The sequence below is a fragment of the Aythya marila genome (assembly GCF_965140915.1).
Source record: "Aythya marila genome assembly, chromosome: 1".
Classification (NCBI taxonomy): domain Eukaryota; kingdom Metazoa; phylum Chordata; class Aves; order Anseriformes; family Anatidae; genus Aythya; species Aythya marila.
The window spans coordinates 189,541,683-189,557,487 of record NC_139042.1 but is presented as its reverse complement, the minus strand read 5'-3'; the positions used below and the strand labels follow the sequence as shown (position 1 = coordinate 189,557,487).

The window sequence follows — 15,805 nt, the reverse complement described above, 5'->3', positions numbered from 1 at the left end:
CTTTGCAAGCTGTTGATTGTGGGGCAAGGGGTGGAAAATGTACATCTCTAAGGAACAATTAACTTTTCTGTTGATCCCCTGAGGTATACCATAAGCCATAAAACCAAGGAGAATTTGTCATAATAGACCCAAATTGATAGCATTAAAAATGTTCATGCATTTGTATTTAAAAGTGTCTCTTTTCTTAAGGATTTTGAACTGCCAAACTGAGGGAAAAAAAAAAAAGTACTTTTTTTTTTCATAGGAACACAGAACACATTTGCATCACACATTAATAACAGAAAAAAATAAGGACAGAAAAAAATAATCACATAAATCATTTATTCTTTTGTCTAAGATATAATTCAGCATCAGGCCTGTATACACAATTAACTACTGTGTTTGCCATTAATGCTTCAAAAAAATGTGTGAACATAACACTCAGGAAGCTGATAGAACACAAAATTTTCTGTAATTTTTTGTACCTCACTTTCCTCTATATATTATGAAAATCATCTATACTATCTATCTTTCCATGCCTAATGAAAATAAAATAAAATTGCTGTATGCTAGAATCTGGAAGGATTTCTATTCACAGATAGTACTGCTTGCTTGAGAAGAGGTATGCCATACCTATATCACATTATTCTTCCCCACCAAATATGAAACCATCCACAAATAAGCCTGGTTTGCTAATACATTATTCTGCTTCGTTCAGCTTCTCACACAGTACTCAGAGGTACAGCACCTGAATGTCTCTCAGCAGGGCTTGAGCAATGTGGCTCATGTCTGTCATGTGTACTCTCTTCCACTCCCCAAGGCAAAAAGTAGGCAGTGAATGTTTTGTCTGGGATTTTTTTGTTTGCTTATTTTGTTCTGTTTGTTTTTCTGAATGCAGATAGGTTTATGTTGGGAAAAGCAAGTCAATGAAAAAAAACAATCCTGTACTTAAAGTAGAAGATCCTGTGTTACGTCTTGTCCTTAGCTCTTTGAAAATTTATTTCAATCTAAGGCCATTGACTGCTTTACTTAGCACAGCCACATGCCAAATGAGGCTGCCTGATGCACTCCCATTCCTGCCCACTCTTGTAAATAAATACATTTAATTATATTAACTTCAAGACACTTCTCTAAACATCTGTCCTTTCAACCATAGCAGTTCCCAAAGAAACTCTCAAATTGTGAAAGAAATCACATCTGTCTCTTGAAATTCCTAAACATACCCCTGGTTTCAGGCATCTAAAACTCTGTCAGCACAAACTATTCTATTTGGATTCATTTCTTCAGGAGAAAGAATGTGACTGCTGTCATCAGGTTCTGTGGTGCCACTCTTAATATTGGTCAATTTTAAAAACTAAAGCATGTGTATTCTAATGAAGAAAAGCATTAACGCTGGAAACATGAAAATAAAATCATAAAATTCTAGATGAAAACAACCAGCTTCATAATGGGTTGTTATTACAGTATCTTTACCACAATGAGGGTGGTGGTGGTCTACCACCTTATTTAGCAGGTAGTAACTTCCTTAACAAACTTTTAAAATCTCTATTAATTTATTAATTAATTAATTTGTTTTTAAAGAAGACACAATTGGACATTCTGCCTCCCCACTGGAAGACTGGGAACACACTCATACTCTTTAGTATGCCCTTTTGCTTTTAATCCTATATTTTTCCCATTTTGTGAAGGCAAGAAACTTGTACTTGTGAAGCTGAGGCCTGGAACAGAGAACATCTTCTAGATACTCTGATGATAATACTGGCTATATTACCACGTTTCTTGAAGATGTGGAGTGAAATTTACACATGACAACATTTCCTGTTCAGACTATGTAGGCACTGAAAGACAGGTCTGTCTGCTTGTCTTGCAAAGAGGTTGTTGCCAAAGACACATATCACTGGAAGCCTTTTCAAGCACTTCAGGTTTCATGAGTCAGTCAAAGATAGCAACAATTAGCTAAGGCCTTAACTCAGTTAACTAAATAAGGAAACTCTCATTGTAAAACTGACTAATTAAAACATTGGGCCAAGACTAACCTGGAAGAAGGAAAGTGAGAGTTGAATTTTAATTTAAAGACAAGTGTCTAAATATTACAGTGGATAAAAATAAGCCCTGGTTAGCAAAAATCTGTTCATATGTTTACTACATGTGATTTAACATCGAAGACTAAGCAGAAATGCAATTCATAATGACTAAAGCATAGTAAGAATCAGTGAAGTATAATTCCAAACTTCCCACAAGAGTTTTTAAGATCTGTGCTTTTATATCCCTTGTAATTTCTTCTAGCAAGCTACTAGAACAAGGCACAATTTAATGGCTATAATTATCAATAAAAAGAGTATTTGTGGTCTTCCTCGTGATGCACTTTTCATCTTTTGCTTAAAAATGCCAGGTAGGATGTTGTTTTCCAAGCTGTAGAAATGCTGAGTTGTTTCAAGCTATCTCAAGTTTCAGCCTAACTGAGGGTCGGCAGATAACGGGATATCTCAGTTAACAAGACAAAACAGAAGGTTGCCTCAAGTTATCTCAAGGCTCAGCCTGACTGAGGGTCGACAGATAACGGGATGTTTCAATTAACAAGATGCTTCAACATAACAGAAGGTCGACAGATAGCAAGATGTCAGCTACTTTGTTCTCATTAATTTTTAACCACAAGATTTATTCTATCCTAAAGTGAGTTTATACAATATCATGGCATAATAATTTGTATCAAGAAGATGGTTGATATTAATAAAGAAGGGGGAGATGTGGGAGTATGGCCATGAGGGTCGGCAAGCCCCATGGCTGATGGTAACATCAAACTCTTAACGATGAGGCCATCAGGAATGTAAAAGAGTTTAGAGGGAACAAAGAAGGGTGATTCAGAAGATGCCATGCAGTCTCGGGTTACTTGTTCTCCAGCCATTAAGGCATGGAAGTTGATGGGTGTTTGCTGTTGCTGTTATATGCAAAGTTGTTTGACCAATGAAAAGTTGTTTTTGAAAAGGACTGCTGTGGGGAGAAGGGTATAAGAGCAGAACCTGTCCTCAAGATTATTAAAAAAAAAAAAAAAAAAAAAGCAAAATGATGAAGTTATGAAGTTATGTCGTCAATAAAGAAGTAGAAAGAAGGAATGAAAAGGAACAGACTAGCAGAATGGAGACTAGGACGGGAACAGGCACACTGATCGCCTCATGAAGATAGGTTCGGCCAAACTCGGCAAACTGCTCAAAGAAGCTCGTTCTGAAAGTCGCTGGAAATAGGCGCACCAGAGCTGGAGAGAAGCTCAAGCTGAGAGAAGCAGACCTGCGCGCACAACTGCCCCTCGCTGGTAAGCAGTTGCGCATTATGGGGGATCATACGTCCTTAGAAACAAAGACTGTCCTGGTAACCCTACAGCTTATTCTCCTTATTAACAATCAGACAGTTTATGATCCTGAAATATGGGACCAAATTGAGTTCAAGGTATGGGACTCTGCTACTAAAAAAGACAAGGTAACGGCGGGATTGCTCAGCACCTGGCGAGCAATCTCTGAGGCCTTAAAGATCCATGCGGGACCACAGTCAGAAACGAGTAGCTTGCCAGGTAGTGAGGGAGCTGCGGGCTCTCTTACTGCTCCGACTGGTACGCCATCGGCCCCTCTGCTGCTACAGCCATCGAAGGCTTTTGCTGTTACGCCCCCTGGTGACCAGGACGTGCCTTTTGACCCAGGCCCTATTGGCCTTCAGAAGGAGATGGATATGTTTTTCTTCGATGCAAGAAGATTAGGATACATAAGGCCCGAAGGCCGAGTTGCTTGACAACTTAAAGCAAGACATATTGTTCAAAAGGAATGGAAAATGGAGACTGTAAAGTCATGGAACTTAAAGGACTTTTTGATACCTTTTTTGATTGTACATACGTGTAGGTGTACTCGGGTTTAGTATGTAAAAGCAATGTTCTGTATATTTAGAAAGTTTGATGTTCGTGTGTGAGTGTTGGTAGAGCATAGACTCCCCGCGCCCTCAGCGTTGTTTACTTGCCTTTTATAAATACTCTTTTTATAAATATTATTAAATTCAGATTGAGTTGAGACTTCATTTATTACCAATAAATAAATAAATAAATAAAAATACATTAAAAGTAGAAAAATATAAATATAAGACTGACATTTGTCTTTTTTTTTTTTTAATTTTTACTTAATGCTGAGAATTTTGCTACATTTGGAGAATAGTCATTACACAAGCTAAGTACAAAAGAGAGGAAAAATATTTAAGCTTCAAATTATGTAAATCTTTAGTAAGGAACTGCAATATTTTATATAATTATTAAAGCTACATAAAAAAAAAAAAAAAAAAGTCAAGTGGCTTCATCTGTCAGGCAGAAATTATGTTATGCACAGTTGTGATGTCAGGTGGCCATTTCATTTGACAAGATTTGGGACTGACCATACAGTCAACATGTTACAAACATCCATCTGTGACACTGTTTCCCACGGAGAGCATACCAGTGAAGTGCATGTTATATGAATTACAATTTATGCTGTATTTGCTCTCCTGCTGGTCAAACGCTGGCAGAAAGAAGTAATGAGAAAAAGCCATTTTCCAAGCCATCTAAAGGTCAACATTACAGTTCACTTTGGGAAGTTTCTTGGGGTACTGACAATATTATAAAAACAATTTTCAAAAGTAGCACAACTGGATATATTTTTTGTATCCTCACTATGAAAGTGATAACTATTTAATCATCTTCCTTCCTTTTCATTTTCACCTGTTTTGCTCATTTTATTAGTTTATTTTTTCTTATTTTTCATTCAGGTACCGTTGATTTGCAAAGAATGCATGGAGTATCTAGTTGTGGAATAGGGGAAAATCATGGGGGACATGGGATACGCGCAGCCTTGTTGCTGAGTTTTCTTTTCTAATACTTTTAATTGTTCACACAGAGGCAGCTGTTAGTCTCCTTCTGTGGTAGTCACTGAGCTTTTTTCAATTCAAATTGCTTGCATGTTCTGTTCTTGCATATGTGACAAAAGGAGGGCAGAGTTTCCCACTGCTGTGGTTGTTGACAAAGGAAGCCTTCAGAACAGCTGCATTATTATTGCTTTCAGTGCACAATAAAATGTCACCACCATGTCACAGCAGAAGTGTACATGCTGACACTGGACTTGGAAAGTACCAAAAGCAATGAGGGCCAGAGGAGAACCACTCTGCTAAATGTCTTGCTTTCAAAATACACATGGAGAACAAGTAAAGTTCAAAGAAATCTCTTTAAAGGATTAAATAGTAACTAATTTCTGTACTTAAGCACATGGAGTTTCACATTCTCTTTCTCACTTCTTTGTCCATTCAAAAGATGAAGTGTCAAATTAAGAGTATTTTATTTTATTTTATTTTATTTTATTTTATTTTATTTTATTTTATTTTATTTTATTTTATTTTATTTTATTTTATTTTATTTTATTTTATTTTTCTTATTGACTGTGTGCAGTGTTCATTGAACGTAAGTAGTAAACCTGGGTACATGATTTGCTGTGCAGCTTGAATCCCAAAAAGGACTTGGCTGTCATTTCAGCATGTTTCTCTTTCCTGAGAGCGCAGAATCAGATATTCTGCAGCTGCCCCTGAGCACCAGGGGTGCTCATGACAATCTGCCTACTTCTTTTACATTCTTCGTTTAACCACAGTGAATTTAGTCTTCCACTGCAGTACTCTGCTCATATCGGGAGGATTGAAACTGGTGTACTTGAGAGGGACAAAAAAATAAAATAAAAAAATAAAATCAATTCTATTCTTTAGCCTTCACTTACCCATGTTGTCTTCAACCGTCTTCACTGAACATGTTGCTGCATGGGTTTTTGACCTTGTCCAACTGCCTCAGTAGCTACTACATTTAGATGGACTTTGTCCTGTGCTGTTCTCTTTTACCTTCCTTTCTTGTCTTATTCTTTGTTTTCTATTATCTGTTTTCTTGTTACTTTCCATTATATTACTCCCTTGTCTCTGCCCTTTGCTGTTGTCTTCAGATCCTCTTCTTTGGGTCTGAAATTGCTGTCCCCATCCAGTTAAATTTGCTGTTTTCAGTGTGCTGGCAGCAAAGTGAAATGTGATGAAAAGCTAATCTCTGAAGGGTTCTTTGCTGGCATATCACAGATCAGATTTTTAGTAAATTTTACTTTGCTTCCAGCACACTAATTGAATACAGCAGAGCAGAACAGCAGGGGACAGCAACAGAAGACACAGAGTCCTGACAAAGGCTTTCTCTAGGGGTAGGTGTTCAATTAGCATCTCTTATTAGATGGCAAATGCTAACTACCCACAGACAATGAAGTGCTAGATCATTCACAGATTGAAAAGTTGTGAATATGTACATCTTTGGGCATTCAGGCAAGTTCTGAATTGGCCTAAAATTGTGGGGCAGGCTGCCTATTGAAAATATTGGCCTTGTGATACATAGTTAGAAAACAGCACTTTAGAAGAGGCTAGTAACACTTGTAATATGTCTCCAGAAAACTCTAACATGTATATTTTTTCTGCATTTATTATTTAGTATGACTCTCAGAATGCTTGCTGTGACCCTGCAAGACTTGGCAAATGATACTGCATTTTTTTTCTGTTTCTAACAGTTAGATTGTTTTATAAGCAGTTGAAAAAGATGTGTTATATTTGCTGTACTGCTTTTCCATGCGAACAATTGTAGTAATTGCCAGAGAAAGGCCAAGAGGTTGAGAACAAATGCAGAGATATACTACAGTCTCAAATGAGCGCAATTATAAACAGAAGAAAATTGGCCCTTGAAACTTTAAATTGAAACAGACATAAATCGACTGTGAAACTGATTTGTAGGGCATTTTCCATTTTAGGATAGTGCTTCAGTCATACAGGTATTTGAACATCTGGATGTAGATCAATCTGAGATATCTATCACTAGATCACTGAATCACGTACTTTTAGGACTTTCAAAGAACTGAAGAGAGATGTCACATAAATACATGCTTGTTTATTCACTACAGAAGGTTAGATATCTTTTGTTCCTGTGCATTTACTCTTATATATTTATTTTCATAGTTCGGGTATTTATTTATTGATTGGTGTATCGTAATGAGGAAATTCTGTTATTGGGAGACACCAACGGGAAAGAAGATAACAGCTGTTGAATTTCATTAGAGTGCTTGCAGAATCTTGTTTAATTGTATTTTTTGTTTGTTTGTTTTGTTTTCATCCTCTGTCTAGTGTTCTGGGGATTTAATATGTATTAATAGCCATTTCTAATTTGTTGCAATATCTTTGAAGTTTCTTATTCTTAAGTTGTCAGTATGTATTTATTTGAAAGAATTTTATGAAGATTCAGCAAAACATTAGGTACCTTCATAAAATTAAACAGATGCCAGGATGCCTTGCTGAATGCAGTAGTTTTGAAATTAAACCTCTGCTGCTGTGGTTTATGGAGGTTGCTAGGTATTCACACAGCTTCATCCACCTCATGCCACAGCTGAATTCCTAGGGATTATGCCTCTAACTAGCAGGAGTGTTCCTTAGGCAGTGCTAGTTTGGGATGACATGGATGAGTGCATAATTCGGAGATCATCTCCTGCTCCTCCCCAAAATACATTGCTCGTGGTGCAGTTTCCATTAAACCAAATCTGTCATCCTTTCATCTGTATGGAACATGTCAATATTGAAGGTTTCTTCTTAACCATGGGGATGCAATAAGATTTCTCCCTTACTGCAGCAATGATTGGGGTGAGCTGCACAAAGAGCCTCTGCCCTGTCATTCAGTTTTCTACTTTTCATCTCGTTACCTGTTGTCAATTTGCAGCTTCTTGGTAGCCTGCAGGAGAACATTTTTTTCCATGTATTTCTCAAGCTCCCTCCCAGTCTTGACAGCAAGTGCAAAATGACAAAATGGGTGTCTAGACATTGCTATATTGCTGTTCTTAGAACTGAATAGTCTTTGGTTTAGATGTCCTATAAATAATTGAGACGAGCTAACTCTGTGAATTAACACTGCTTCCAGTGTTTTAAGTGGAGTAGAATAACTGCTGTAAAAGGTATCCAAGCTTTGTGATGTTTCCTTGTTGTATAGTAAAATAGATTAATGTTTGGGACTTATACACTATTACAGTCAAATTGCTGCACTAAAGACAGTTCATGATTGCAATGTCTTGTTAAAGAACTCTGATTCAGCTTGTGTTTCTGCTGGACTCTTCTGCTGCTGCAATCTAACTGATAAATATTTTTAAAAGCCTATTACTTTCATAAAATTATTTTCTGGTTAATTTCTCATATATATGTATTAAATGGGACAAAGAAAGGTCTCTGGACAAACAACCACTATGTTTTGCTTTTAGCACTGCAAAAAAATGTTTTGTGACCTTGGGCAAGTCAATTAACTTATGTACAAAATAGGGATAATTAACATAATTTAGCAGTCCTAGGTAAAACTAGCTAAACAAAATAAGTTCTGCAAAGTTTTTTGGTAGGTAGATTCTGTATGTACTGAATCAGGCAGAGGATAGAAATGGTTGGAGGAAAGTTAAAATAGTAAAGGAGGCAGATTACAGCTGAATAAAATGGAAGAAGAAATAGAAAAAACATGAGGTAAAGAGAATATGGATGTAGTGAGATGTGAGGTGTGAGATGATGGAACCATTTGGGATCAGCTGGAGGTGATCAATAATAGTAGGCATAGATCCTCTTTAAAGGGGGAAAGGGATCACTAGGATAAATATAAAGCTACATCTAAACTAATGAAGCATAAAATGGCATTCCTGAACTTTGTGAATCAGCTACGGTGATGAGCTTTCTTCAAAGTTTAAGGAAAACAACAATGAAATAAGGTATGAAAATCAAAAAGGAAATATTTTCTCCAATGCATACTTTACATTTTGCATTAAGTACAAGAAGTCATCACTGAAAAAAATACTGTGAAGTAGAATATCATTTTGTAAGAATTACAGGCAATCTAAGTCATCATTTGAGAAGCACGTTTAAAAACTCAGTATTCCACTTGGGCTTGGAAGAAATCTTCCCTGCTCTCCGTTACACAGAATCTTCCATTTGCTACCTCAGGCACCTGGAACCGACTGACTTCTACCATGATTTTCATTACGATTTGTAAATATTCAATTCACACACCACTTTTCATGCCTAAAACCATGGTATATCCCAAACTCATATTATCAGTATCTAAATGCTGTTTTTACCAACATTCTTATTCAATGAAAAAATAATACACTTTTTTATTTTTATTATTATTTCCAAGTACCTTCACCAACATTTTTTTTAAATCTTTTACAATCTGACATTGTTAATCTAACCTATTTTACACAGCTGTAAGTTTTTGCATTTACTGCCACTATTCAAATTTATCTCACTTTCTGCTATAACAAAACTTAATGATTTTCCATTGTGAGATTGAGTGGAGATGCAGCCATCAATAACTATATGAATGTGGAATGAATGTGTGAAAAGAATCTATAGAAAATAAATCTGTTTTTCCATAGAAAAGTATACATATGATGTTAAACTAGCTGAGAAGCTTAGAGACAAAACATGTCTAATTGCAATATTTAGCAGAAAATCATCCATGGTGTTCTGGAACACTTCTCAGTTTTTGGATGGAGCTTTTACTATTATTATTTTATATTTATTTTTTTAACAGCTCCATTGGAAATCCATTGTGAAATGTTTTATTTAACAGAATGTTTAAGAACATTTTAGTGGGTAGCTTGGCATCATGTTGGTATCACCTCTGTCTGCCTGGCACGTCAGACCTGTTTGTATGAGAAGCCCTTGGATAGGCCCCATTTGTTCTCCAGTTCAAATGGCATTACCCAGGAAACTAATTCTACCATGTGCTGAGCACCGTCAGTTCCTATTAACTTCAGCTTAAGTGAAAGGGCACAGCCCTTCTTAGGAGATGCAAAGCAGTGTCAGATCAGATTCTTAAGATGAAATTCAGTTCTTTGCAGAAAGCTTGCACAAAGCCTATGTATCATTTAAGTGCCACTTAATTCTTTATAATAGAGGTTGGAGTGGGTTTGAAGAGTGTGATAGGCTTTTTGCTGTCTGTCTGCAGAAGGCTGAATTTCACCCCCAGTGAATATACACAGTAAAAATGCAACTATACTGCCTCAGGAAATACATTGTATTCCGTTGCTTCGAGTAGTGTAACTCATTTCAAATTACTGATAGAAATTCTTGATATTGTGCTGATAAAATGGTTGTATGCTTTGCTCCCTGCATTATATATTTAGTTTCACCGTGATACTCTGCTATAGTGGGCAAACTGAAAAGTAAAAATGCAAAAATAGGCATAATCCCACAGATATGGATATAGCCTCTGATGTGGCTGCATGTGCTTAACAGAACTGTATGTCTGTATAAATACTTCAACTGGCCCACCTGGCTTACTTTTGGCATATGGCCCATAAAACAAGGCCTGTTAAGACAGGAATATGAATCCACATGTGTTATATGAAATTGTCATATGAATTGTCTGGAAGGTTTTACATAAAACTAACCCTGTTATGGAGGAAGGCACCTGCTGGATTAAACTGTACCAGGGAATTGCAGAGACTTGAGGGGGGGAGGGATAAGAGAGAGTAAAATGTGTCATCTTGGAAAGAGCAGTATAGGAGGGACATGAAGATTTGTAAGAGGAGAGAGATCCTGGGAAGCAGACAGTACCGGCGGTGTGGGTCAGAACACCAGGGCTGCAGCACTGGAGGCAGCCCTGGAGCTAGAGCACTTTAGACCATGTGAGCTGATTATTTAAAAAAAAAATAAAATAAAATTATATAGATGCATAAGCTAGTCTTAAGATATGTTTTAGATTTTATGTTCTGTAAAATTCTCTGGGTATGTTTTAAATTTGTGTGGATATAGCCAATACCCAGAGCAATGGCTTCATGTATTTGTGATATTACAGATAGCTGCATTCTAAGATAGCAAGCAAGCAAGTATCAAGAGTAATCCACAGAGGAAAGAAAAATATTTTTGAAGATTAGTTCAAATTATGTTTCCAGGAAAACCTCCCACCTGAGATAGCAGAGGCAATCTAATATAAATATTTTGAGTTTAACTGACTATTCAGTCTTTTACTGAGCCTTCATATTGTTGAGACATTGATAGAAATAGCCATTTCAATATGTGAATCACAAAATATATAAATGCAAATGGGTGAGGTTAGTTGTTAACATTTTACTAAGGTTTTCCTGTCAAGTCTGCAACTGAATGCACACTCAGTAAGGATGCATTCAGGAAGAATGTCGCTATTATCTGTTACATAGGAGATGTTAGCCTTGAAAACTGACACAATCCACTTCTCAACAAAGCAGTACCTATGAACCCCAAGTACAATCTGATTATATATAAATATATATATATATATAATGTTTCATAAAAACTTAGTGGATCTGCTTCAAAAAAAATTGTGGTTATGAAAATTGTTTGGGAATCATTCCTCTGGTGATATATAATACCTAATGAACAGAGCAAATTCCTATGTAGATGTTTGGGAGTTAAAGTAGTTTTTATAATGAAAATCTTAATATGAGTTTCAGATTGAACTTCCACTGAAAGAAACCAGTGTTCGTTATATTGCTAGAGCTTACCAACAATTGTACCGGAACTGAGGACACAAGTTGTTTCATGTCAAAATATTGGAAAGGATTTTATTAGAAGACTTTAAAATATAGTTCTATTTCTTGCTATGATCTAGCGGCATTGGGAATTGTATTCTTAAGTAGTTCCAGACAGAGGAAGTCAGGAGGGTAAGTTGGCTGAATCACATATTCAGGTGAGCACAAAGAGCTGCCACTGCCACCGGGTATGTGCCTGCTTTTAAGCTCCTTGAACCTGACATTAATTTGAAACACCAGAAGCTTCATGTACACTTCTTTCCCCTGTAGCTCTCTTTTTGTTTGGCTTGTGATTTTTGAAGATTCATTGCATGACTCTGAGAATAGTGTCACATGTGAACATAGAAGAGAACATGATCTGTGTCCTTATATGTGGAATTTGTTCTCTCACTGAATCCTGAAACACACTTATATGTACAAGTTGAGGTGGCAAAGCTTTTTCATAGCCTAGTCTAATATTGCCAAGATGATCTCTGAAGGAAATGAAGACCATTTTCTGTGGATTACAAACCTTACAGTCTGAGTAAAAAATAGATTGTTTTGGGAGCCTTACCTAATTTAGCATGAACATATGGCACAATGCAAGAAATTCTGTGTCTGTATATGCATTTTATAAAAAGTATCCCAAACTAACACTCCACCATACAATTTTGCCTCCAGGGATAGAGTGAAAGAATTACAAAATGTTTGATATTAGTAATATTAATTAATATGCTTCCAGAATGAACCCAGATACTACAGAGCTGAACTCAGATGCTGTAGTATTATAACCCAGAAATAAGTTTACAGGAATTAAACCTACTGTTCTACCTGGCTTGGGAAAAAACAAACAAAAAAAAAATCTCCCTACAGTTGTTCCACATCCACTTTAATGCAGTCAGAGCTCTCTTGTTCCATGACTACTTGCTATGTGACCTTCAGGATATTTTGCACAGCCAGCTTAGTTGAGACACTAAGCACTAACAGCACACAAAGTGCGCAACCCAGCATCTTTCAGATACTTAGGGACCTTCACCTTTCTGACTAGACCTCCTTTCCCCTGTAGTAATAGGGTAATAACTTGTTCAATTCTTTTCCCTCTGCTTATTGTCTCCTTCCCCATGATTTCCTCACTTTTGCTTCCCTGAGCATAGAATCAGAGAATGGATTCCTGAGTTGGAAGTAACCTACAAGGATCATTGAGTCCAACTCCTGGCTCCACACAGGACCACCCAAAAGTCAAAAATCAGACCCTATGTCTAAAAGCATTGTCCAAATGCTTCTTGAGCTCCAGCAGGCTCAGTGCTGTGCCCACTGCCCTGGGCAGCCTGTTCCAGTGCCCGACCACCCAGTGGGTGAAGAACCTTTCCCTTTGCCACCACCTTCAGCTTAATACTGTTTTACAAATTTCATTTGTGTTCAGCTGAATGAAAATGGCCTGAGTACGCAGCTCACTGCAGCCTGAAATTTCCTCTCCTTTTGTCTTCTTGGAAAAGAAGAAGAAAACAACCAAACCAAACCCAAAAAAACTCAGCATCGATGCCCTAATTCACACACTGCAAGTGGTGGTGGCCATGGCAGCCCATTTGGCGTGGGGATGTGGTTTAGTGGGGTCTGTTAGTGTTAGGTCAGAGGTTGGACTCGATGATCTTGAGGTCTCTTCCAAACTAGAAATTCTGTGATTCTGTAATACCCAGCCTGACCCTCCCCTGTCTCAGCTCCATGCTGCTCCCTCAGGTCCTGTTGCTGTCCCCAGAGAGCAGAGCTCAGCACCCATCCCTCCACCCCCCTCACGAAGGAGATGCCATGAGGCCTCCCCTCAGCCTGCTGTCACATCCTGCTTATGTTCCTAGTGCCTGCCTCTAACTCTGCCTACCGGTGTGAGTATTGCAGAGTTTCACAGCTGCTGCCATTATGTTGACCTCTTTAACTGATTATTGCATTTCTCTCTACACTTGCTCTCATGTCTATTCTCTCTGTAAGCTCTTCAGAATAAGAAATATCAGGTTTATACAGTGTATAACACAATGGATACCGGCATGGGTCATGTTTAGGCTACCTTATATAATGATTACTTAGAATAATAAGGCTCCAGTGGTTAGCATTCCAAACACTATTTCAATGACGGTAAGAAGCATGGCATTAAAAAGTTAGCTAACTTCTGTGTTCTTTTTATGTACAACAGGGCTATATTTCGTTTGTTGTTGTTGTTTTTTAAGATTTATTTTTATAATGAAATTAGTTGGCACAGCAGGTGCAAATAATTTTGTGAATCATAACCTATGGTAGCATTATTAGATTATGAAAATAGACAACTAATGAGAAAGTGCTTAGAGATAAGAGAAATGTGAACTCTCCTGCAAACCTCTTTTTATTTTTATTTTTTTCTGTTCAGCACGAATTATCAAAACAAAACAGTGGTGTGAAATGCTTCCATGTTTAGAAGGAGAAGGCTGTGATTTGCTAATCAATAAATCAGGCTGGACCTGTACACAACCAGGAGGTCGGATAAAGACAACCACGGTAAGTCACTTCTTTTTTCTGTATTTCCTTAGTTTCTTTTCCACTGTGGTTTACTGAAAAAGAGTGAGTTTTCTAATTGTTTTTTTCAGTACAGATAAGTAAGGTCTGGTGCCTTATAATTAATCTATGAGTCCAAGTGTGCTTATTGCAATGCATAGCAAAGTTACCACAAAGAAAGTAAAAATGTGTAATGCTTACAAGAGTGGAAATTATTCAAGGTTTTCTTAAAAGGGACCAGTGGTTTAACACGTGTTCAGACTGAAGACAGTGTCTTACTCCTTCACTGTATGAGAGGAAGTGTAAAATACAAAACTGAACACATGGTCTAGCAGGGCAAAAAGAAAGCTTTCACTAGGAAATGGGGAAGAAATGTTTTTGCTATTCCTACCATACTGGAAAAGCAAGTTGCACAGATAGATCTTTAGTTTTCAACGAGAGAATTGGTGAGACCTATAGAAGTCCTAGTAGAAGAACGCTTATATTTTTAGCTTCATTTTGATCCCAGTTTATTGATAGAAACCTCAAATCTTTGATTTGGTATCTTGGCACATGCACTTGTAGTGAATTTGAGCATGTATACGGCAGTGATAGTTTCTAGGACCTGTAATATATCAAACATTTCTAGAAAATATTCTCAAATGCCAATAATTTCCTAACTTCAGAAATGGAAAAAAATCTTGAGAAGTATAATAGAGGATAGCTTGCTAGACCTCTTGACATGATTTTTCCCCTATAATCTTTTTTAGATTTACAGGGAGCTTGAGTGTAATTTAAATAAGGGCAATTGCAAGAATATTTTGTCTTAAAAGTACTTATTAATGAGGACTAAATTAAGGCCCATCATCCCCTGCACAATTTCTCTGTCTGAGGAGGAGACAGACAGCAGTACAAAGCCTTTTAGAGCTTTAGAATATCTATATTTTAGAAAATTATATTTTTTTTCTCTTTTATAAAAAGACTGAATATTTGATAAGACTTTCTAAGATATATGCAAAGCAAACTCTATGAATTATGATCACTATTTTGATGCTCTTATACTTGCTAGATGTAATTTTCATTATGGACAGGGCTGCAAAGCTAACTCCTTTTCTGAGGTCTTACTTAAATATTGTTTGCCTTTATGTCCTTCAAAAAAAAAAAAAAAAAAAAAAAAAGGACAGGAAGGGAATAAATAGTTTAAACTCTAATGTTGGCTTCCGAGTCCTAATATAATAACTTTGTCATGTTGATAGTATTATCTTAAGTCTTGTTAATGCGGAAGTGTTTTCTGTACTTGTGGTAAACAGATAACCCATGTACCATGATACATTATCAGCTGTCATTATAGTTCTTTATTTGATGTTTTATGCTAACGGCATGGCTGAGTAATGCAAAGTAAGCAGAGGATGTATCCTTCATTTTCTATTTTTAATAAAAGGTTTCAGATATCCTTTTAGATTTAACACCAGAAGCCTGATTCTGAACTCTTACTTGTTAGTGTAGCTCTTTAATGCTATTGACATGAATTGAATGACTCATGATTTTGATTAACACGAGAAATTATAATCATGCCCCATCTCAGTTAAATTATGGCTATGACAAGTATAATATTATTAAGCAGAATCTCCCCCACACAAAGCATGGAGTTGTCATTGGAGAGGAGTTATTCTGCCAAAGAGCCAACTATAGAACAGCTCTGAGCATAAGCCCTCATCTAACATCAAGCAGCCTTCAACAGTTGG

At 36.8% G+C, this 15,805-nt stretch overlaps 1 protein-coding gene across 1 annotated transcript in view; it reads left to right on the top strand.

The window, feature by feature from the left end:
- TAFA5 (TAFA chemokine like family member 5) overlaps positions 1 to 14,890 on the top strand; it is a gene marked incomplete at both ends in the record, with an annotated part of 362,745 nt that extends 347,855 nt beyond the window's left edge. Inside the window, 2 exons of the mRNA XM_082752195.1 lie at positions 13,957 to 14,084; positions 14,831 to 14,890. Of these exons, the coding sequence (XP_082608321.1) occupies positions 13,957 to 14,084; positions 14,831 to 14,890 (188 nt within the window). The remainder of the gene's footprint in view (positions 1 to 13,956; positions 14,085 to 14,830) is intronic.
- Positions 14,891 to 15,805: the final 915 nt, after the last annotated feature.